Source organism: Phyllostomus hastatus, unplaced genomic scaffold (assembly GCF_019186645.2).
Source record: "Phyllostomus hastatus isolate PE091 unplaced genomic scaffold, TTU_PhHast_1.1 phas_contig_17, whole genome shotgun sequence".
In the NCBI taxonomy this organism is placed as follows: domain Eukaryota; kingdom Metazoa; phylum Chordata; class Mammalia; order Chiroptera; family Phyllostomidae; genus Phyllostomus; species Phyllostomus hastatus.
The window spans coordinates 40,520,020-40,543,292 of record NW_025333664.1 but is presented as its reverse complement, the minus strand read 5'-3'; the positions used below and the strand labels follow the sequence as shown (position 1 = coordinate 40,543,292).

At 38.3% G+C, this 23,273-nt stretch overlaps 1 protein-coding gene across 1 annotated transcript in view; it reads right to left on the bottom strand.

Moving 5' to 3' along the window:
* CFAP61 (cilia and flagella associated protein 61) overlaps positions 1-23,273 on the bottom strand; it is a 418,587-nt gene that overhangs the window by 133,841 nt on the left and 261,473 nt on the right. Inside the window, exon 18 of the mRNA XM_045833360.1 lies at positions 11,398-11,525. Coding sequence (XP_045689316.1) covers positions 11,398-11,525 — 128 coding nt within the window. The remainder of the gene's footprint in view (positions 1-11,397; positions 11,526-23,273) is intronic.

Genomic DNA, 23,273 nt, shown 5'->3' with positions numbered 1-23,273 from the left:
ACTGAAGAGACTGTATTTACCCCATTGTATGTGTTTGCCTCCTTCATCAAATATTAATTGACCATAAAGGCATGGGTTTATGTCTGGGTTCTGTATTGTTCCATTGATCTCTATGTCCATTTTCATGCATTACCATGCTGTTTTAATTTCTATGGCCTGGTAGTACAGTTTGATACCAGGCAGCATGATTCTTCCACCGTTGTTTTTTTCTCAAGATTTCTATGGCTATTCAGCATCTTTTGTGATTCCACATAAATTTTTAGAATATTTGTTCTAGTTCTATGAAATTTGCCATTGGTATCTTGTTAGGAATTGCACTGAATCTATAGATTGCTTTGGGTAGTATGGACATTTTAATGATGTTAATTTTTCCTATCCACAAAACAGTATATGCTTTTACTTAATTGTACCTTCTTCCGTTTTTTTCTTCTGTGTTTTTTAATTTTCTATGTATAGGTCTTTTACACATCCTTGATTAAATTTATTCCAAGGTATTTTTTGATGCAATCATAAATGGGATTGTTTTCTTCATTTCCATTTCTGATAGCTCATTATTGATGTATAAAAATGCAACTGATTTCTGGATATTTCTTTTGTATCCTGTTACTTTACTGAATTCATTTATCAGTTCTAGTAGCTTTAGTGGAATCTTTAGGTTTTGCTACAGTATCATGTCATCTGCAAGTACTGAGTTTTACTTTCTGTTTTCCAGTTTGGATGCCTTTTATTTCTTCTTGTTGATTGCTGTGGCTAGGACTTCCAGTAATGTGTTGAATAACAGAAGTGAAAATAGACATCCCTGTCTTGTTCTCAATCTTTTTTTTAGATTTATTTATTTATTTTTAGAGAGGGAAGGGAAGGAGGGAGAGAGAGAGAGACAGAGAGACAGAGAGACAGAGAGAGAGAGAGAGAGAGAGAGATCAATGTGCGGTTGCTGGGGGTCATGGCCTGCAACCTAGGCATGTGCCCTGACTGGGAACCGAACCTGCGATGCCTGGTTCGCAGCCCACGCTCAATCCACTGAGCTATGCCAGCCAGGGCTTGTTTTCATTCTTAAGGGGAACAACACTTGTAGTTTTTTGTTTTGTTTTGTTTTTAAAGATTTTATTTATTTATTTTTAGAGAGGGAAGGGAGGGAGAAAGAGAGAGAGAGAGAAACATCACTGTGTGGTTGCTGAAGGCCGAGGCCTGCAACCCAGGCATGTGCCCTGATGCTTTGGTTTGCAGCCCGTGCTCAGTCCACTGAGCTACATCAGCCAGGGCTAACACTTGTAGTTTTTGTCCACTGAGTATGATGCCGGCAGTGTTTCTGTCATATATGGCCTTTATTAAGTTGATATATGTTCCTTCTATTCCCACGTTGCAGAGTTTTTATCATAAGTGTGTGCTGGATTTTATCAAATGCTTTTTTCTCTATCTATTAATATAATCATTTGGTTTTCATCCACTATTTTATGTGGTATATCATGTTTATTGACTTGTGGATATTGTACCAACCTTGCATCCATTGAATACATATTACTGGATCATGGTGTATGATCTTTTTAATGTGTTGCTGGTTCCAGTTTGCTAATGTTTTGTTGAAGATTTTCACATCCATGTCCATGAGGCCTACTGGCCCATAATTTTGTTTCTTTGTAGTGGCTTTATATAATTTTGGAATTAGGATGATGCTGGCCTCATAAAATGAGTTGAAAGTATCCCTCTTCTTGAATTTTTGAAGTACTTTGAGAAGAATTAGGTGCTAGTTCTTTGAATGTTGGTAAAAGTCACCTGTGAAGCCATTCAGTCCAAAACATTTGTTGGAAGTTTTTTTTTTAATTACTTTTTCAATTTCATTAATTGTAATTGATCTATTTGGATTTTCTGATTCTTCCTGATTCAGTTTTGGGTGATTGTACGTTTCTAGGAATTTATCCACTTAATCCAGATTGTTCAATTTGTTGGCAAATAGTTGTTCGATAATATTTTCTTAGAATCCTTTGTATTTCTGTGGTGTCTGTTACTTCTCTTTCATTTGTGATTTTATTTATTTGGGTACTCTCTCTTTTTTCTTGATGAGTTTAGTTAAAGTTTTGTCAACCCTGTTTATCTTTCAAATAACCAGCTCCTAGTGTCATTGATCTTTTGCATGCTTTTTAGACTCTTTCATTTATTTCTGCTCTGATCTTTATTATTTTCTATCTTCTACTCACTTGGCTTTGTTTGTTGTTCTTTTTTTAACACCTTTAAGTGTAAAGCTAGATTGTTCATTTGAATTTTTTTCTTGTTTCTTAAGTAGGCCTGTAATGCTACTATAAATATCTCTCCCAGGACTGCTTTCATTGTGTCCCACAGGTTTCAGATTGTTGTGTTCTCATTTTTATTTAAAGGTATCTTCTGATTTATTCCTTGATATCATTGTTAACCTCTTTATTATTTCATAATATGCTATTTAGCCTCCATGTCTTTGTGTATGTTTTCAGTTTTTTTCTTATGATTGATTTCTAATTTCACACCATTATAATCAGGCATATACCTTGACCAGGAATCAAACTGGTGACCCTTCAGTTCACCAGCCAGTGCTTAACCCACTGAGCCACACCAACCAGAGCAAGGCATTTACATTTAAAGTAATTATTGATAAGTACATATTTATTGCCATTTTATTCTTTATAACTATGATTCTTTCTCTTTCTTTCTCTCCCTCCCTCCCTTCCTTCCTTCTTTCTCCCTTTAGCCCCCTCTCTCTTTCCCTTTCTTTTCTTTCCCTTTTCTTTTTCTTTCTTCCTTCCTTCCTCCTCCTCTCCCTACCCTTCTCCAGCCCTCCTCCTTCTCTTCATCCTTCCTCTTTTTCTTCTTCCTCTTCTTCTACTTCATCTCCTCCTCCTCTCTCTCCCTCCTCCTACTCCTCCCTCTCTCCCTCCTCCTTCTTCCCTTTCTTCCCCCTCCTCTTCTTCTTCTCCTTCTCCTTCTTCTTCTCCTCCTTCTTCAGGAAGACCCTTTAATATTTCTTATAATATTGTTTTGGCGATAATGAACTCCTTTAGCTTTTTCTTGCCTGGAAATTTCTTTATTTCTCTTTAAATTTTAAATGAAAACATTGCTGGGTAAAGTAGTCTTGGTTGTAGGTCCCTGTTTTTCATCACTTTGAATATTTTATACCAATCCCTTCCAGCCAGAAATGTTTCTGTTGAGAAATCCGCTGACACTCTTATGGGATCTTCCTTGTAGGTAATCAACTGTCTTTCTCTTGCTGCTCTTAAGATTTTCCTTTTGTCTTTAACCTTTGCCATTTTAATTATAATATGTCTTAGTGTGGGATTCCTTAGGTTCATATTGTTTGGGACTCTCTCTGCTTCCTGGACTTGTATAGCTTTTTTTTTTCTTCACCAGGTTAAGGAAGTTTTTAGTCATTATTTCTTCAAATAGGTTATCATTGCTCTGGCTGGGTGGCTCAGTTGCTTGGAGCATCATCCTGTACACCAGAAGGTTGCAAGTTTGATTTCCAGTCTGGGAATATACCTAGGTTGTGGGTTCAATCCTCAATCAGGGTGCACACAGGAGACAACCAATTGATGTTTCTCTCTCACATCAATGTGTCTCTCTCTATTTCTCTCTCTTCCCCCCTCTCTAAAATCAATAAAAAGAACATATCCTCAGGTACAGATTTAGAAAGAAATTTATTCATACAGGTTCTTGATCCCTTGTTCTCTCTCTTCCCCTTCTGATAGCCTAATGATGTTGATGTTATTATGCTTCATGTTATCCCAAAGGTCCCTTTAATTATCCTCATATTTTTTCATTCTTTTTTTCTTGTTGCTGTTCTGATTGGATGTTTTCTGCTACCTTGTCTTCCAAATTAGTGATTCCATCCTCTGCTTCATCCAATCTACTGTTATTCCTTTAGTGTATTCTCCATTTCAGATATTCTACTCTTCAATTCTGACTGGTTCTTTTTTATGGTTTCTATACCTGGAGTTCCCTTTAGAGCTGCAAGTATGCTTGGGGAAAGAGGTGGCTATGAAACCCTGTTGACATAGTCTCCTTATCTAGCCTTACTTTTTCTCTGCTTTTGTCTATGCCCACATGCTTCATTAAAGAGTAATCATATAAATATAAATAAAGAGAACAAACAAAATAAAGTAGTATATAGGAGCTCACTGACATCAGCTGCAAATGATTCCCACCCCAATGCTTTCCAGCCATTCTATGACCAGGAGCATCCTCTGACCATGTAGATCCAGGGACCAGCTGGAAGAACAGCCTTGGGTGACCATACAACTATAAGGACAGGAACTGGTGGGGTAAATATCTCAGATTCTTCATTCACAGAGGGAACACTCTCAATTATATCCAGTGGAATTGAATCTCAGCTACACACAGTAACCTGGTGACAAATACTTTTGGGGGGCTTTGTTGACTTTCCCCCCTTTCCTACCTCAACTGCCCAGCTCTCTCAGGTACCTCAAAATACACTACTTGCACCCAAATTCTTTTTTTAAAGTTTCTGAAGGAACACAAACCAAGACAGGTACTGATGTTATCATTTGAAAATGATCTGATAGTACAGGATGAAGACTGAGTGAGTAAATCTATTACGCAGTCTATGTTTGTGGCTTACACTTATGTGATTGTAAATAATGTATTACATACTTAATGCCCTTAACGTCAAAGCATCACAACAACTGCACATTTTAAAAAATGGCAAGAAGCCTATTCTAAAAATGCCTAATGTTGCTCAAAGAGTCCTTTCTTTTGTTCTGGGAGTCTCTAAAGTGGGTAATTGGAAATAAAGTTATTCTGAACTGAGCAGGAATGGATAATTTTGGTAAATAGAGATATGTCCACTTAACATTAATTACATTTAAATACTGGGATCACATTAGGAAGGATGATTGTGATGAGCAACATTGGGGAGAGCCCCAGGTCATTATTTTCTGGTGGCAGAATATCAGGTCTTTCTGCCTTAGGAGGCTGGGCTTCTGAGCCTGATATAGCTGTCCCCTCTCCAACACCACCTAGCCACAAGATAGACTGTATATCAACCCCTGGCAGGTCCCATGTGATGCCAACATACAATATAGTGAGATTCAATCTCCCCTGTTGATTTCTGCCTGCCCTCTAGGCACAGAAGAGAGCACTACCACACATACCATGTGGCCTAGCCATTACACTGCATTTGCCCTGGTACCAATATGACCATCAGAGAGCAAATGTCCATCAATTCATGTGGCAGAGACCAGTAGTAGGAAACAATGATGTTCACCAATATTAATTGGACTTTCACTCTGAGATCAGCCAGTAAGCATTAACTATTTAATTAGTCACCTACTTAGTGACAGGGCACACTGAAAGTTTCAGATGTCCTCAAATAAATGCAAAAATAAAAAGCCAAATTAGCACTTGGCTGGCTGCTGCCAGACCCCACAGCTGCACTGGATGTGTATAGTCCTGTGTGGACTGATAACAGGAGTGATGGTCATTTGGTCACAGTTGTAGCTTTGCAAACATGCCCTACAATTTCAAGCTATTCTTAGTTACCAGATGAAGGATCAATGTCTAATTTGAAAATCAGAGACTTCATCCTTTGGTGAGAGTATTTTGTGTGTCCTGGTGGTAGAACTGGAAGGCAATGTGAGCTTGGGCTTCAGGGCCCACCAGCACTTTTCTGGAACCAAAGTGTCTTTTTCTCTAGTCATCGGGACATCAACCAGGGCTGCTTTCAGTCATGTCATCCCAGGATTCACTGATGCATTTTTCTAGTGTCATTACAGGCACTTCAAGAGATTCTTTAATCAGAATTGAATTAGGAAAGATTTTAAGATAATGGATTATATGAAACTGCTCCATAATTAGGAATAAATAATATAATACATGGAAGCATAGACATGAGCAAGATGAAACAGAATAAAATAGTAACTGCTTCAGCTCAGCCAGTTCATGCCCATGAGATAATGAAGAAGCTGTTCTGTATAATTCTGGTAAAGAATCTCTCTTTTGGCTACTGCTTGTGGCAGGGCCTGAGATTCTGCCTTTAAAAGGGGCTCACAGACAATGTTGATACTGCTGGCCCACAGACCACACTATAAGTGAAAAGATTACAAAATATGAGTTCAGAGACTTGGTTCCTACCATTTTGGGTTATAACTTTCCCATCTTTCTTTTTAAAAATGATTTTGGACTACTTTTGTGGAAAGCCTGAAGTATTTGATGTATTACATTTGGGGAGTTCAGCAGGGCTAGATGTGGTGTAAAAAGTGACTGATAAAAATATGACTCCCTATACTTTGTAGAAAAAGTCCTCTTGCTTTCTGGAAAGAGCTTTCAGAGACTAGAAGCTCAGCTCTAGATCTAGCTGTTTATCCAAGAATAGGTAACCCCCTTTAGATTTGTGATATGATTGGTGGAGTTCCTAGGGTGACAGCACCTTCAAGGTGGCAGGACCATGAGGGTTTCCTGCTGTGACCCCCAGCACAGTGAGATACCACCATCCAGTAGGGTCATAGCAGTGGTTGGCAACAGAGGGGATCTGAAAGCCAAAACTAAGTTATTTCTACTTTTTCCAGTGGTTGGGGTTTAAAGGAGTCTTATTAATAGGAATACTGTGAAGGATAATATACATGGAATGCTAATGTTGCCCAAACCAAGAACTTTCAATTACAAAGAACCAGATAGCTAAAGAAAAGCAAACTACCAGCCATAAGAACCATACTTTGTAAACAGTTCAGGTCCATCATTTGAATGTCTTGCACATGAAGAAGAACATGGATAATTCATAGAAAAATGTCTTAGGAGTTGCGTTTTCCCTCCAGTTCACTACCCTCTACACCATCAGATGAATAGGGGTTTTTCCTCTCCAAGAAAGCCCCTCCCCTGGCCTTCACCTGTTGTCCTTCCCCTGTTCAGCTTCTGGTCCCACCACAGGGGCCCACATTCTGGCAGGACACATGATGGGAAAAGAAGGTCAGGATGCATCTGTAGCTAGAGCTCACACTGGCTGCAGGGTGGGGTGTGGGGACCTGAAATGTCTCTCCTTGGAGTTGCTTGGGCATAGCACCCTCAGTATACAAATGCACAAGACCTGTATATGGGCGAAGGGAGCAAATTATTTAAGAACTCATCCCAGCCTGAATTACTCTGCATCCCTGTCCTTTTCCATCAGTCAGCTAGTGGCCTTGGGAGGATTGATGGAGATAGCAGAAGGCTTTCAAGGCAGGCCTGCCACTCAGTCCAGCACTGTAAGATTCATCAGGACCAGGAAGATGAGGAGAACCTCAAGGAATGCCAGTGTGTGTCTGCAGGAATATATCTGTCACACATGTCAATGATAATGGAGGTCCCGAGAGGCCTTGCCCTTGTAGGGACAAGAAAATAATGCTGGGTGACTTATAGGCCTGACAACCAAGAAAAGAAGGTGTATCTGTGTAGATGTAACTGTGAATGGTAGCAGCTGAAGACACAATAAAATATTGTATTAAAAAATCACCCTGAATATTCTCTTCCCACATTCTAGTTATTAGTTGGTGACTTTGGGTAATCATATCAGCTTCCCAGTATCACCTTGGTACTTGGGGAAAGAAGGATATGACAACTGGAATTGGTGTCCTTTGAATAGGAGACCAAATGCATTTTATAAATTTTTTTTTGCATGCCAATAAGAACAAAGAGTTGTGTCTCTTTTGTCACCAGATGACAGAATTACCAGACTTTCTGGAAAAAGCAATTGCTGTACAGGCCTCAAATTTACAAGGAGCAGTGGTGCCCCAGCTGACACAGATAACACAGTGCTAGAGCATAAGGAAGGAGATTTTTCTGAATCTTGCCTCCAAAACACCGATTTTATTTTCACTGGGGGTCAGTTTTTGGTGAAAACTGTGTTTCTTTGATTTCATTCCAGCTCAAATCATTTATAAACTTTAGTTCAAATGGCAGTTAAACTGGTAAAGTAAAATGTGCAGCAGGTTATTATAGAGATTGCTAATTTAAAATAATTAGAGAAAATAATGAGAAAACTATTTCCTCTCTTAAGGATTAGAGATCCGTAAACTGATACCAGTCTATTTTTAGTGTATGTAATCTATATAATGATGATAGAGAATTATGAGTGCTTTAAAATGCTTTTAAAAAGTCTGCTTAATTGAGGAGTTTAATCAAACAAGTATTGATATTAAAATTTATGTGTCTTTAGTAAATCTTAGTTAATTCCACAAAAAGAAAATTATATGTATTTGTCTTAATGAAATCACTTAAACAAAACGCAGTGACTAAGTATACAGCTAAATTAAGATTTTTAAAATTGACTTGATATAGATAAGACAGAGAGAATTTGTTGACCCATTTATGTATTCATTGGTTGATTCTTGTATGTGCCCTGACAGGGACTGAACCCACAGTCTTAGTATCAGAACTATACTCTAACCAACTCAACTACCTGGCCAGGGCTTTAGTTAAATAAGATTTAACATCTGTTGGCACTCTCTCTTCCCAGAGCATACCCACGCCTTTCTTTTCTCTCAGGTGTGCTTTTTATCCCTAAGTTCTAAGGATCCCCAGGAGATTTGCAACCAGGGGAGCAGTGGACAATGGCAGCTTGTCCCCGGCTAATTCCCTGAACCTGTCTCCAAGGTTCCCTTTTCTCTGACTTTTCAGTGAGCCAACAGCAGCCACACCTAGGCTTACTTTTTTCCTGTAATGTTTCTATGGAGCCAAAGCTGAGCACTGCCTAGGCTTCTGCTGCTTCTTCTTCTGTCCCAAGTCCTTCCTCTGTTTCACTGTCTGCAGCTTTAATAAATATCTCTCAAAATTAAAAAAATATTTAAAACCTGTTTATGATAAGTTCTTGACTACTATAATTTCACAACTCCACCCTAATAATTTGTCCTTCAAAAATGGTTGTAAACAACTCACTGTTCACAGTCTTAGATAAAGAGACCCATCAGAAACCCTGTGAGAAGGAAAGAAACAAACAAAAACAAGCAACAAAATTCCAAGCTGCTCTCTAAAGTAGTATCAATATATACTCCAACCAGCAGTATATGAAAATCTCAGTTATTCTAACATTCTTGCCAATGCCAATGTGGTATTTTCAGAATTTTAAAATTTTCCAGCCTGACAAGTATAAAAATGGTGTCTCAATACTTTTTAATTCATGTTTTCTAACTGCTAGTAAAACTGCATATCATATCTGGGTTTCCTTTTCTGTGAGTTGCCTGTTTGTATCTGTTGCTTATCTTTTCCATTAGCTTATGAATTCTTCTTGCTGTTTTATAACACTGATTTCTATTTTCTGGATAATAGAGGTATAGAGGACACACATGAATGACAGCCATGTTCAGTCAAAGCCAAAGCAAAAGCTGAATATCATTCTCATAGAATAAACTCAAGGGATACAAGGATAATTCTGAAATTTTATCAGTAAGGATTTTCACAGTAACGATTTTATTAACAAATTTTTAACAGCTTGCTATAACATAAGAATATGGATTTCTCAGCACTGTCAGCAGCTAGACTCCTGTGCTCACTACAGTGTGCATTTTCAGTACTAAATACTTTCCATTAAGATCAGTGGAAGAATATGACATTTGGGTGGCTTCTCATTTTTCTCTAAAATTTCTTTTCTTTGAACTCTTTATAATCATTATAAAGTTTGAACTGAAGATGATTTATTATTAATATTATCAGTACATGATTTTGGAGTTTTTCCACCACATGATGGTTTGACATGGAAAAGATGACACTTTGCTTTTACTTAATCCTCACAAGATGTATTTCTCAAATAAGGCTTTTATTCAAAAGATACATAGTATAAATGAAATTAGGCAATAAAAAATTAAATACAATCTTTAAAATTCATGTTTAATGTTATCAATGCTCTGTATGCAACTGTACAAAGAGTAAAATTATTATATAATTCTTTTTTTTAAAAAAAGAGATCCATCAGAACAAATGAAACCCTCAAACTATGATGTGGCACACAGAGGAAAATGGACACTTCTGGGTGGTTTTATTTCCTTCCTGCAATAAAAGATCACTGTAGAGTGACCACAATATTTAAGTCCTGTGAACTCTGTTCCTAATTTAAGTAATGACAGTTAACTAAGGGTGTGTTCCAAATAACTGAACAAACTGACTGGAAAGTGAGAAAAATCTTTATCTGGTTATTGTGATATCATATGAGCAAAATAACCATGTGGGATTAGTTCAACTCTGTATCAACCAGGCATAAACACCTTTGGGAGCATTTCCTCCATCCCTTTCCTTGACCGACTCCTGATAGTTTTGCTGGATTCTGGAGGAATCATGGCGGGGCTGCTTTTACCCATCTTCTGCTTGCCTCTTAGCACTTGTAGTTTTAAACAGTAGCGAAAGTTTCTCATGTAAACCTGAACAAGAGATTTGGAAAAAAACTGGATTCTTTTAATTCAGCTATCTGTAGTTCCCCAAAGTCAGGGTCTTTAAAAATATCTATGGAACTTTTAAAAATAAATGAGGAAACTGAGTTTGTGAGATGTTAAGTAATACATCTAGGGTTCCATATCAGGTGATAGTGATGTCAGGCTATGAAGTCAAATTCTTGGACAATAGCCCAGGGCTCTCTTCCTGTGAAGGAGGTGCTGAGATTCAGTGAGTGTATGGAGAGCTAGTCAGAGGGAGTTGAGAATCCTCAAAAACCACCTATTAAGAAAACAGGCTCTGAAAGGAAATTTGCTTAGTGCTTTGAAATTAACAGAAAACAGCATCAAAGAGAAGTGCAACTGTCAGTCTTCCCTGCAGGGTTTTACTTTGTTCCCTGGCACCCAAAATGCAGTGATTGAAAAAAAGGTCCTGGCCTGCCTGTCATTTCTGCAATCCCGTTTGTGATGCATAAAGTCAAAACTGGCTCCCAAACTGGCCTGATTATATGGAGTACCTGTTAACACACAGGTTTCCAGAACCCTCCTTGGGAGTTTCTGATTCAGTACATCTGGCATGGGGTCTGGACAGCTACATCTATAACAGATGCTCCACATGATGCGTATGAGCCTGCCAACAAGAGCAACACAAGTATGGAATAGGGGTTGGCAAACTTGTTCTGGGAAGGTGAAGATGAAAGTGTACATATTTACATATTTCAGACACTAAAAGCCATACAGTCCTCTGTTGCGGCTACCCAAATCTGCTGTTGTATCAAGAAAACAGTCACAAATACCACATAAGTAAATAAATATGTCTGTGACCCAATAAAGCTTTATCTCCAAAAGCAGGTAGATGACCAGCCAGATTTGACCTGGGGGCTACAGTTTGCCAATCTCTGGTCTAGACTATTTCAAGGTGGGTGGGGTGATAAACAAACTCAGGTCTGTTTTTTCAAGCGACCCTCTCAGGTGAGGAAGAGAAGGCCCCTTTAAAAACAAATGAATAAAGTAAAAAACTCACCAAAATGCCAATGTCTCTAGGAAAGAAATTCCAACACTGGATGCTCCAACCACAACAATCCTGGCATTGACAGTTATTTTAGGTTCCAGCGTTAGTTTTCTGTTTGTATGGTTCAAGGCATAACTCAACTGAAAAAAAATACAAAAAGAGGGACTTGAAGAAAATGTAGATGAATCTATAATCTCAAATGGGAAATTATGTGGAATTATTTAACTAGCACATTATCAGCAAATCAAACTGAATAGTGCAAATGCACAACCATGGTGAAATTTATGGGGAAGTATTTTTAAGACATTAATGTAAGAATATGGAAATATACCTTATACCTAGGCTGGTTCACATCAAAATTCTTGGTTTAGATTATTTTTTCCTAATGTTGATAGATGTTTCATATAGAACTGAGGTGCTTTATGATTAGCGACAATAAGATAAATAATCCCACAAGAAGACAAACACTTTGCTTTCTGAGAATGCAGAGTTTCATGAAAGGTCCCAAGTCTTTCTTGCTGTCCAAGTTTTCCTTGAAACCTGAACAACAATTATAATAGTTGAATACTTGAAGGCAAACATTACCTTTTATTCAATTCTCCATCCTTTACTTAACACAGCACCTTGTGCACAGCAGGTGTTCAGTAGTATTTATAGAATGACACATAAATACTTGTTAAATGGAAAAAAGATGTTGGATGATAAAGGTTGTTCAGGGAGGACTCTTAGAAGCACAGAATCTAACTAATGATCACATTAATGCTCATGTTTGCAAAAATTATCTGGATCGATAATTTGTTCAACTCATATTCCTGCTGAAGCTTGGTGTGAAGCAGGGGCGGAGGAGGCATTAAATGTACAAAGGAAGGTTTTTCAGAGAGGTGGTGGGATATTCTTGAAAAAACATCAGACTGTCAGAGACTTTGTTTTTAATTCATTAATTCAACACATTTTTTTAAATTAATGCTTACTATGTATCTAGACAATAACAAGAACTATAGCTGACTTCTCATCAGAAACAATGGAGGCCAGCAACCAGTGGAATGGCATCCTTATGAAAATACCCTACTTGGTTAAATTCTCATTACAGCAGCAGTAACATCCTCTAGGTCAGAGATCTTTCAATTCTAGTAAGCCAAACTAAACCTATGATTAATTTTCGTAAAATCCTGTGATATCAGGAGTAGGGAGTACAGTGAGCTAACGGTAAGGTCCTACGTAAAGCTGGGCTCTCGGCTTCCAGTGTGTAAAGTGGCATGGGTATGGCCACATGTTTTGCCATTTCCCATGTAACAGGTTAACTCTAGAAGATAAATCCCCTCTCTCTAGCTCTAGCTACTGTAGAAACATAGAGGTAGAAAAATGTCTTGAGAAAAATAATTTATGAATAGAAATTTAAAACAAAGTTTGGAGATTTTAGACTCCATTATTAACACTCCTCATGTCTCTCAGCATCTGTTCTACCCCCACTCCCCTCTTGAAAGCAGCACACAATAGATTTTGGGAGAGATTGAGCCCACTCCCATCTTTAAGAGAGGACTCTGACTGACATAAACCAAGTTAAATAATCCCACAACTCCATGCTCAACAATTGGCCCAGGACAGACACATGATTTACTTTGACCTAATCATAGTGAAGCTCAGGACTTTTGTATGCTGGTTGGAGAAGAGAAGAGAAGCCTTTTGCCTTTCAGATGGTACTGGGTACAGATGTGAAGCCTGAAATGATACAGTCAACATACCAGCAAGAGGGAAACTACCCTTAGTTGAAGTCTCAAGAGAATCACAAAGAAATAGAACAGGAATTCTTTTAAACACTACCTGAAGTCCACACTACCTTTGGACTCATCAGTTACATGAGTAATAAATATCAGTCAGCTATTGCCACAATAGTGCTGCATAACAAACAATCCTAAAACATTTAAGCATTGGCTTAAAGCAACTGTCATCCATTCTCACTCACGCAATGCTAGGTCAGTTGGAAGTAGGCTGGATTCACCTGGGCTTGGTTCTGACCTGCAGATTCCAGATTGGCCTCATATCTCTCTTATCTTTCTTGATGGGTGATAGCTGGGGAGTGTTTTTCTCAAGGCAGTGGTAGAAGTATGAAAAATGAGAAGCAATATTTCTTCAGCTTAGTCAAAGCAAAAGTTATGTGGCTAAGCCCAAATTCCATGAGATGGGGAAGTAGATTCACCTATAGTGATAGGAACTTCAAAGTCACATAGCAAGGGCACAGCCCAGTGATGGAGGGAGGAATGGCTGGGGAGAATGACACCACCCACTACATTTCCTTGATTGGTTAGATCAGTTTGCTTCTTTTATATGCAACTGAAAACCTTGTAAACTGGTACTTTTTCTAAATAGTAATAATAACGAATATTCGTATACCATTTGGGTGAAAAGTGTCTGCTCTTCAAATAACTATCACTCTGATCTGCTCTATGAGAATTTCCCAGGACAGGTCAATAAGGAATTCTGAGAGAAAACTAGTTAATACTGGTACATGTTGTTGCTACTATATACTGTGTTCTGATTAATTTCCAAGACAAGCAGGCTGGCAGCAAATTCACTCTAGCCAGCCTTGGGTCTGGTGGTTTAGGAAAAGGAAGTTAGGAAGCATAGTTGTTGGTATGATGGCATCTAATCATGGGTCTAATCAACAGAATTAAAATGCAAAGATCTTAACAGAGGTCACAGCCCAAGATTCTTCCCCTAGGAGCTATGTTCAGACATTCCCTTCTGCTGTCCAGAAGTGTATGGGCAGTAATGAAATTCCCTGGTAAAGAATCATACCCTATTTCAGAAACAGTTCCTGTATCAAAGATACAAAGGCAGCTGGGGAACAGAACAGAATAGCTTTTGTTTCCCACACAATAGCTTTCACACCAACAGCTGCCAAGCCTCAGAAATCACCCTTCTAACCACTGAATACACAACGTGGCCTTGGGGTGTCAAGAATTAACATCAGTACCACTGATGGTGGGTGTCTCTGGGGAGTGATCACAAAGACTCTCAGTAAGCTCAATTTTGTGCACAGGCTTTAATTAAAAACATATTCATCATCAGGTATGATGGAGTGACCTGAAAAAACCCACACTTTTCTTTTGCTAGGATAGATGGGATTTAATTAATTAATTAATTTATTTATTTATGATAGATGGTTTTTAAATGCCTTGAAAAAAATTCTTGCCAGCCTGGAAATGTTTATCCATGACACTGCAAATGAAGACTGCATCTGCGGCTTTCTAAAGGGTTTATTTTGCCTGTATGAGGAAGCACAAGTCATTTTTGTAGGGAAGCAGAATATTTCTTTCCTTTACATTCCTTCAAACTGCAGGTTTTCATGGTAAAGAAAAATGTGTTTGGAAGGCCTTCTGACCCCTCTGGGGCCAGTCCAAGCCTCCTTTTCTTGGTCTCAGCATCTATCAAAAATGTCCCATGCATTAGAGATCCTGTTTTGGGTTTTTGCTTTTGTTTTTTACTTCCTTAATAGTAAAGTAAAAATAAGAGCCGTATCTATTGACCCATTTTATAGAAAAAAGTTATATGTGCCTTGTAATAGTAAATTATTTCAAAGATAAAATAGAGGAGACTCTGTAAGCTAGTTGGCTACATACCACACCAGTGATGAATGGGGACTCCAATTTTTAACTCTATGTCCATTAAGACATTTATGATTCTATCTTTCTAATGATACTCATTAGCACTTTTCTACCTAGGGATTATTTTAAAGGTAGAAATTAATATATACTCCAGCAAGAAGGAATAAACCATATATCATGGTGTGTAAGCTGACTTTTTACAATTGATGATGAGTCTCATAATTGTCACAGGTGTGCACAGGTGTGCACAGGTAACCAGGTTCTTAGTGATCGAGAACAAAGAATTGAACCAAACACACAAAGTTTATAGCATAAAGAAAGAGGGGAGGTTTACTAAGTGATAGTACACACCACAGGACACAGGAGTGAGCCAGCTCTGAGCAGAGGAAAAAAGGGCACGTGGGCTGGGGGATTCTATTCTTATAGGGGCAGAAGCCCTCCTGCTAGTCTTTGGCGGGCTTTTCCTGCGCAGGTACAAGGAGTTGGATTTCAAAGCTACTGCGCATGTGTGGTTTCCCATGACTTTCTTGATTGGCTACTGGAGAAGGGAGTCCCAAAATGTTATTTCATTATAATGATATTATAATGAATCAGGGGGTAGTGCGCAGGCGCATTCTATGATTCAGAGTTATCCCAGAAAACAGGAACAACCCGTCTTAGGGGGTCTTTGTCATGTATAGGTGTTTTCTACCTCAGCCCTGCGGGGCCTCGGGAGCTTCCTTCCTGACTACCTCCTGCCTCATAATGAGTTTAAAATACAAACTTAAGTCCTATCCCATAAGCAAGAGAAAACAGAATGATAATATGGGAGACCCCTTTTAGGAAATTCTAGAGCTGAACTGTAGGTGGGGGAAGGTGACAGAGAGTGAAGGATTCTGAGGGGAAAAAACAATGTCAGGTGGGAGGAGAGGAGAGCTGAGAAAATAGAAAATTGAAATGAGCATGTGTTTAATTTTTAAACTATGTATCTGTAATTTCCTATGAACTTCTGAAACAAAATACTTTGTTCATGTGAATGAGCAAGGCATTGGAAAGGTTTCAGTTACTTTTATTAATTTATTTGGTTTGCTTGCCTCAATTTATTTCCTAAAGTCGACAATTACACCTTTGTTTTATTGAGGTATTTGTTTTGTTTTGTTTTGTTTTATCTGAATCATTCCTGCCATAATTTTGGACATTCGACAAATGTTGAAAGAATAGATATATTAACTTTATATTTCATTAGCCTTTCTTAAAGGATGTTGACATGATTTCTACCAATTTATTATTTTTTCCCAAGGAGGTAAAGTTTTTTAAAAATATTTTTTATTGATTATGCTATTAGTTTTCCCTAATTTTTCCCCCTCTGTCCCCCCCAACCCATTCCTCCCAACTCTCCAGCATTCCCTTCCACCCTTAGTTCACATCCATGGGTTGTACATATAAGTTCTTTGAGTCCCGTTTCCCGTACCATTTTTTATCTCTCCCCATCTACCTTATGCCTACTAACGATGCTTCTTCTTCCCTGTACTTTTCCACCCTATTCCTCCCTTCCCACTTCCCACTGAAACCCCTCCATGTGATGTCCATTTTTCTGATTCTGTTCCTGTCCTGGTTGTTTGCTTAGTTTTTGTTTTCATTGTTTTTCTTTTCTTTTAGGTTCATTTGTTGATAGTTGTGAGTTTGTTGTCATTTTACTGTTCATATTTTTTATCTTCTTTTTCTTAAATAAGTCCCTTTAACATTTCATATAATAATGGCTTGGTGATGGTGAACTCCTTTAACTTGACCTTATCTGGGAAGCACTTTATCTGCCCTTCCATTCTAAATGAAAGCTTTGCTGGAGAGAGTAATCTTGGATGTAGGTGCTGGCCTTTCATGACTTCAAATTCTTCTTTCCAGCCCCATCTTGCCTGCAAGGCTTCTTTTGAGAAATCAGCTGATAGTCTATTGGGCACTCTTTTGTGGGTAACTCTGTCCTTTCCTCTTGCTGCTTTTAGGTTCTCTCTTTATATTTAATCTTGGATAACTTAATGATAATGTGTCTTGATGTGTTCCTCTTTGGGTCCAACTTCTTTGGAACTCTGGGCTTCCTGGATTTCCTGGAAGTCTATTTCCTTCACCAGCCTTGGGAAGTTTTCCTTCATTATTTGTTCAAATAAGTTTTCAATTTCTTGGTCTTCCTCTTCTCCTCCGGGTACCCCTATAATTCGGATATTGGAACATTTCAGGTTGTCCCAGAGGTTTGTAAAAGTCTTTTCAGTTTTTCCAGTTCTTGTCTGTTCATTTTGTTCTGGATGGGTTTATTTTTTCCTTTTGTTTCAAATCGTTGCTTTGAGGCCTAGTAGCCTTCCTGTCACTGTTGGTTCCCTGAACATTCTGCTTTATTTCACTTTGGGTATCCTTCATTTGTTTTTTCATTTTTCGACCAAGCTCAATCAGATCTGTGAGCATTTTGATTACCATGGCTTTACGTTCTCCATCAGAGAGATTGGCTATCTCCTCCTCACTTAGCTTTCTGTCTGAGGCTTTACTCTGTTCTTTCGTTTGGGCCATATTTCTTTGCCTTGGTGCTGCTGATATGTTGTAAGGAGGGCAGGGCCTTAGGTAGTCACCTAGGCAGGCCAACCCTCTTTGCTTCACCATAGTGCTGCCTGTTGGGGGCAGAGTCAGAGAGGGAACAGTGCAGCTTGCCTGCTGGGCTGTAGCCCACTTTCCAATAAACTCTTGTGTGAGACTGGGAGCTTCTCCTACCTCAGCAACTACCATAGCCCACAGCTACCTCTGAGTCCCCTTAAGTCAGCCCTTCTCCAGCAGCCCGCCAAACTTGGCAGTCAGCCCCACCCCCAAGGTCCTCTGCAACGCAAAGGTTTTTCTGAGTCAGCTTGCGCAGTATGCTACCTTACTGGTCTGGTTGTTCTGGTTGATTTTTTCTTCAATTCCTTTGTTGTTAGAGTTCCATGTATTTTGATTTTCTGGCGCTCCTGGTTGTTTACTGATTTCAGATTGGTTGGTATCCTCCTTTTGGTTATTTGAAGAAGCGAAGGGTCTCTACCTATGCCTCCATCTTGGCCAGAACTCCCCAATTTAAATTATTTTAGCTTGTTTTCCAGTTGCTTAAATGACCAAATGATTTAGATATAATTAGAACTACTTAGGATTCATTATCTTTTTAGTAAAAACATTGTTGATGTACATGCTCAGTTGAGATATGCCATAATTCCCACAGGCTTATGAAGAGATGTTAAATACATAGTTTTGAGTTCTATGCATGTTTCCTAGCTGTTCTGTGTGTACAAAAAATTGGTAAAAATATAATTTTATCTGATATACATATATGTGAGTTCTGTGTTTCTAATGGTTTGGTTTCCCCTATCTACTTAGAATGAGCTAGAATGACTATAAAAACATTATCAAAATAGAAGTTCCTAAAATTACAAAGAGGCTAGTAAACTAGAAAACCAAAATAAATACAAATGATTCTACCTAATAAATGCAAAGTTTATACTAAAATGGAACATGACAATATGTATGGTGATTTTTTTCTAATCATACCACTGTGTTTAGAGGTCATATTTAACCTCCAGCATCATTAGACTAGGCATCATTAGCCTGGTGGCAAGGTTTGGGCTGGTTTTCTTAGTTTTGCTACTGGATGAAATTCTGAGCCTCTTTTCATTAACTGTAAGTTTCTTCAGGTATAAAATGGAAGTAAATTACACAAATCTCTTCCTTCCTCAGCAGGTAAACATGGGAACTATTCACTAAAAAAGTCTACAAATACTTTGAGCTTTTCAGGCAAAGATGTTACACAAGGTAAAATTGTACATCCTCTCTCCCATCTGCAATATGAAAGGCAAGTCTTTGAAAAACACATTTTATAAGGGCAAAACAATGAGCTCAGTCTTCAGCTCCACACCCATGTATATATATTTTTTTCTTAAAGAAAGCTTCCAAAGACTTCAAAGGGAGCTCTGCCAATGCAAGGAAAATGGAAGATGGAGAGATTCAAAACCATTAGGAACAGCATTTTTGAAATTTTTAATAATCTTATTTTTGCTTTACAAATGTAATTTTTTACCTATGCTTTTTAATTCTCCCTTTTCGAGAAACCCTCTGCTTCCCAATTTGATTTAAAAAAGATGACTTATTAATAGTGCTATAACTGTGTTAGTTTCAAGTTTACAAGTACACCTCTGTGGGGCAAAGTATTGCAATATTTACCAAGTAAATAAAGGATAAGAAGCTACAGAAACTTCAAAAACAACCACTGGAGACTTCCGACCAAGATAGAGGCATAGATAGATATATTTTTCCTCCTCGTACAACCAATGAAAGACAACAACAAATTAAAATAAAAAAAATAATCAGAACTGCCAGAAAAATCAAACTGTTTGGAAGTTCGACAACCAAGGAGTTAAAGAAGAAACATTTGTCCAGAACAGTAGGAGGTGCAGAGACAGGCAGCTGGGTCAGAGAGGACACATGCAAGGTGGCTGGCAGACCAGGTGGTCGCCCATTTGTGTGCAGATAAACAGGGAGGAACAACTGGGGAGCAAGACAGACCATTCAACCAAGGGTACCAGCGCAGGAAAAGAAAGCCTCAAAACCTCTGACTGTAAAAACCTGTTGGGGTTGCAGCGGTGAGAGAAACTCCCAGCCTCACAGGAGAGTTAGCTGGAGAGACCCACAGGTTCCTACAACATACAGAAGCCCACCCACCTGGGAGTCAGCATCAGAAGGGCCTAATTTGCCTGTGGGTAGCAGGGGAAGTTACTGAAAGTCAGCCAAGAGCCTAGCAAGCTGCAATGTTCCCTCTCTGGCACTTCCCCAGGTATAGCACCACAGCACAGTGACCTGGGTTGCCCTGGCCAGGCAAATACCTAAGGCTCTCCCCCTTGAAATGTAATAGGCACTATGAGAAAAAGAAATATGGCCCAAATAAAAGATTAGATCAAAGCTCCAAAAATAGAACTAAGTGATGAAGAGATAGCCAACCTATCAGATGCAGAGTTCAAGACACTGGCAATCAGGATGCTCACAGAAATGGTTGAGTATGGTCGCAAAATGGAGAAGAAAGTGAAGATTATGCAAAGTGAAATAAAGAAAAATACATGGTGAACCAACAGTGAAGGGAAGGAAACTAGGACTCAAATCAATAATTTGGAACAAAAGGAAAAAAAAAACATTCAATCAGAACAGAATGAAGAAACAAGAATTCAAAACAATGAGGAGAGCCTTAAGAACCTCCATGACAACTTTAAACATTCTAACATCTGAATCATAGGAGTGTCAAAGGAGAAGAGGAAGAGCAAGCAGTTGAAAACTTATTTGAATAAATAATGAAGGAGAACTTTCATATTTCATAATCTGGCAAAGGAAATAGACTTCCAGGAAGTCCAGGAAGCTCAGAGAGCCCCAAAGTTAGACCCAAGGAAGCACACACCCAGGCACATCATAATTACATTACCCAAGATTAAAGATAAGGAGAGAATCTTAAAAGCAGCAAGAGAAAAGGAGACAGTTACCTACAAAGAGTTCCCATTAGACTATCAGCTGATTTCTCAAAAGAACCTTGAAGGCAAAAGGGGACTGGAAAGAAGTAAAGTCATGAAAGGCCACGACCTCCATCCAAGATTACTATATTCAGCAAAACTATCATTTAGAATGGAGGGGAGGATAAAGTGCCTCCAGATAAGGTCAAGTTAAAGGAGTTCATCACCACCAATCGCTTATATGAAATGTGGAAGGAACTTATCTAAGAAAAAGATGATCAAAATTATGAACAGTAAAATGACAACAAACTCACAACTCCAAAAACCAAACCTAAAAACAAAACAAAACAAAAAAAACAAAGTAAACAACTAGAACAGGAAGAGAATCACAGAAATGGAGATCACATGGAGGGTTATCAGTGGGGAGGTAAAGGGGGGAGGTTGGGAGAAAGGGTACAGGGAATAAGAAGCATAAATGGTAGGTATAAAACAGACGGGAGGTTAGGAATAGCATAGGAAATGGAGAAGCCAAGGAACTTATATGTATGACCCATGGATATGAACTAAGGTGGAGAATGCTGGCAGGAGGGTAGGTGCAGGATGGAGGGGAATAAAGGGAAGAAAAAAATGAGACAACTGTAATAGCATAATCAATAAAATATACTTAAAAAAAGAACCAATAAGTTGAAAATCTTTTCCACAGATATGAAATGCAATTTTGAAAAGCCTTTCTGCTTAACTAATTAAAAGGCTCAAAGTATGGTATGAATGCCATCAGTTCTCTGAGCAGAGCATGAGAAGGCTGTCTGGAAGATGCCATGGTTTTGAGCCTCATATTATGAAGGATTCTCTCAACTTTCCTCTTTTGGGGAACAGGGAGATGCTAACATTTTTTGTAGCTCCAGCACTTCAGAAAAATGCACACTGTTCAATCTGCGGTATCTTCTGAGAGCAATGATGACTTAAGGACACTCTCTGGCTTGCTTTCTTAACATGGTAAATAGCATACTCAAAATTGTGCTAAAAGGGCAAAAAGTTGGTTGTGGTTATTGCAGGATCTGCTTACTGTAGCATTCCCATCACTGCATCAGGCATACCCCAGGCACTCATTAAATGTTTGGAAACTGTTTGCCTCTGTAAAATTGTTAGTAATATTACCCATGAAGAATTCTTATTGTTTTTAAAAGAACTATGATGCCTTTAATTCCTTTACATTCTTCATATTATCCCAGGCAAACAGCCCTTGAGCCATTCACTCACATAGATGGAACCCTGACTGAAAAAAGAGGGCTCCTTTATCAATTAGGTTTGGCCTTGGCTGCATATTAACAGAAAACCCAGCTTAAACAGAAAACAGTAGCTTAAACAGAATAAAAGGTAATTTCTCCTTTATGCAAAAACAACAAAAAAAGAAAAAAATCTGGAAACATGTAGTCTAGGACTATTGAGTCAGTGCCATAAACTTATCAAAGGCCTAGGATGCCTTACTTCTACCTGCCTTACTCCCCATCCTAGTTCAAAGCTTCCACCTTCAAGGATGGCCCAGGACGGCTATTGGGAATCAGATATTATATTCTTGTTACGGGCAGCCGAAAGAGAAGGCAGTTAAGAATAAAAGTTGAGCCACTCCCATTAAGCAGCCTTTCCAGAATTCCCATTCCAACAGTTACTTCTATTTCAGGAGCCAAAACTGGGTTATATGGTCATATCAGGTGCAAGGGAGGTGGGAAGTATATGCTCTTAGGTGCATGCATGTATAGATGAGGTTGCACTACTAAGGCTAAAGGAATGGATTTGGGGACTTTGAACTAGGGGACTTTGCTATAGTTCCTTTAAGCCTCTATAATTCAACAAGTAAATTTCCTTAATGTGAATATTTAAAAATATTTATCTTATCAACTCCATCTCTCCCAAACCCATAGTCACCACCTGGCTCTTATCATTATTTTGCACACTTTAAAAAGTTAAAATGATGTCACTCTGTCATTCACTTGCAACCATTCTTATACATTTATATTAGAAAAAAAAAGTGTTTTGGAAGTTTAGTTGAGTGACTTTACAGAATTTTATCAATTCTAGGAAGCACCTTCTTTCCATGTTAGCATCCCTGAAATTAGCTTCACAATCAATGTCATCTTAACCATGTGGTCAGCCAGGTAGTGGCATAGTTGTCCTTTCCAGTGCATGGGTGACTTGATCAGGGTTATTCATTGTCATCACTTTGGAGAGTGATGTGAATTATGTGACAACACATGTTGAGTTAAATTGCTGCTGACAATATGTTAAAAAAGATTACAGCATGATCTGGCATTGAAATGAACATTTACTGTGTTCCCATAAAAGCCCGGAAACTGAGCAGCGGGGTACAAATTTGATATTAGTGTGGCAAATATTAGTCATTGGAGGAATGGCTGTAATTCCACATTTTCTTGCCATGCAATAATTGAGTGCTTTATAGGAGCAAATAAAGGATGAAAGATACCCACAAGTAGATGAAACTGTGTTACATTTTGTTACTGAGACATATGAAAAAGTTTTTTTTCCCATCACACAGGGAACAATGCATTTGAAAGGAATGTAAATTGCCTCTTCTCTCTGAAACAATAAAAGAAATTTGAAAGCAATAAGACTTACATGACTAAGTCATTCATATTCTGTTCAGGATTCTCATTAAAACATTGTATCATAGTTTAATTGACTACATTTTTGTTTCCTTAATAGTACATAAAATAAAGGTACATCTTATAATTGATAGCATCTTAGATTTGATAAATGTAATTAATTCATTTGTTTTTAATTAAGTAACAGC